The sequence below is a fragment of the Pteropus vampyrus genome, unplaced genomic scaffold (assembly GCF_000151845.1).
Source record: "Pteropus vampyrus isolate Shadow unplaced genomic scaffold, Pvam_2.0 Scaffold158, whole genome shotgun sequence".
Lineage (NCBI taxonomy): Eukaryota > Metazoa > Chordata > Mammalia > Chiroptera > Pteropodidae > Pteropus > Pteropus vampyrus.
Genome location: NW_011888939.1, coordinates 1476215 through 1477903, shown reverse-complemented (window position 1 = coordinate 1477903; position 1689 = coordinate 1476215). Strand labels below are relative to the sequence as shown.

General features: G+C 53.0%; 1 protein-coding gene across 1 annotated transcript in view; it reads left to right on the top strand.

Moving 5' to 3' along the window:
- The window catches only part of PRRC2B (proline rich coiled-coil 2B), a 61558-nt gene that overhangs the window by 24471 nt on the left and 35398 nt on the right, over positions 1 to 1689 (top strand). The window contains 1 exon segment of the mRNA XM_023536559.1: positions 101 to 318. Coding sequence (XP_023392327.1) covers positions 101 to 318 — 218 coding nt within the window.

The following is a 1689-nucleotide window of genomic DNA, read 5'->3' as shown; positions in this document are numbered from 1 at the left end:
ATCGGCATGGAGACAGCTGATCCAGGGCCTCCGGCCAGTGCGCTCAGACCCTGGCAGGCTGGCTGCTGGGGCAGCTGACATCTGATGCGGTTTGTTCTAGGAACAGCTGGGACCCCAGGAGGCAGCGGCAGTTGTCCATGAGCTCTGCGGACAGTGCCGATGCCAAGCGTGCCCAAGAGGAAGGGAAGGACTGGAGCGAGACGGTGGGCATGACTCGGGCCGTCCGGAAGGTGCCGGAACCTCAGCCACCGTCCAGGAAGCTTCACAGCTGGGCGGCAGGCCCTGACTACCAGGTACTGTGGGCCCTGGAGGGGTTCTGTGTCTGAGTAGCTGGGTGTCTCTCCCTCTCCCTTTCCCTCTCCATCTGCTCCCCCTTCCCTCCCCCCTCCCCCGCCTCCTCCCCGTCTCCTCACACTCATTCTCTCTTTTTTTTAATTAAAAAAATTTCTTTTAAACTTCTGAAACTGGCACAAACGTATAGCAAAGTTCGAAGTACAATACAAAGGATACTTTTTTCCTGAGCCGTTTGAAGAGTAAGTTGCCAGCCCGATCAGGCCCTATCACTGTAGAGCACTTGGTATCTACTAATGCTTACGCAAAATCGACGTTTCTTCCATGTAACCCCAATCAAAACCAAGAAATCAGCACTGGTACATCACTGCCACCTGGTCCTCAGCCCTCATTCAGCTTTCACTAATCGTCCTGCTGATGTCCTTTTTACAGTCCAGTTCAGATCACACGCTGCCTTCGTCATCCTTTCTGTTTGTGCCCTTCACTTGGGACTAGCTCCTCAGCCTTTCTCGAACTCTCGTGACTGTCTGGTGCTTTTGACTGTCACGAGCCGGTCACTCTGTGGGATGCACTTCAGCCGGGTCTGTCTGGTCCTTCCCTGCGTTCAGGTTCAGGGTTTCCTCTTTCGGCTGGAATCTCTCAGAAATGACACTGCCTCTCATCGCATCCTGGCGGGTGACCGTGACCTCACTCTGCCCCCCTCTGACCTCTGCCCTTGGATCTCTTGATTAGTGCGGTGCCTACCAAGTGTGACACTGTGGATTTACTCTCGTCCACACTTGTAGTTGATAAGCATTGGTGGGGAGATACTTTAAGACTGAATATCTTGTTTCTCATTCAACTTTGAGTTTATTTATACAAGTTGAGTTATAATCTGTTACTCATTGTTTTGAAACTCAAATCGTCTTTAATTTGGCCGTTGGGAGCCTCTTCAAGCTTGCATCCTCATCCTTTTTACATGTCTCCATCCTTTTTTGAGCAATTCCTTGCTTGCTTAGAACAAGCCTTTCTAAGCACCTTTCGTCCTTGCCCTGCCTTAGCCCCTCAAGGTATTGAGAAACCAGTCGTGGGCCCCAGGACTGGTCATTGCACTGGGGGGCGTCACTGCTCCTGGCCTCTCAGTGGACGGTCAGGGAATGTTTGTGTGTACAGGTGTGTGTGCGCGTCCATAGAGACACATTCATGCCTTCATTATTCCTCTGCAGTATTGCCAGTCGCACAGATCTCCTTCTCATTTCCCCATCGCACATCTGGCCCTCGCTTCTCCAGCAGTGGGGAGTGTCTCCCGTTGCCTGTAGTGTTTGCAGTGACTTGGTCAGGCCCCCGTGTGCGCCCTGTCTCCCATGTCTGCCACTGCCCCTCCCCCTCGCACAGATGCCCTCACCCGCTCCGCTGTCC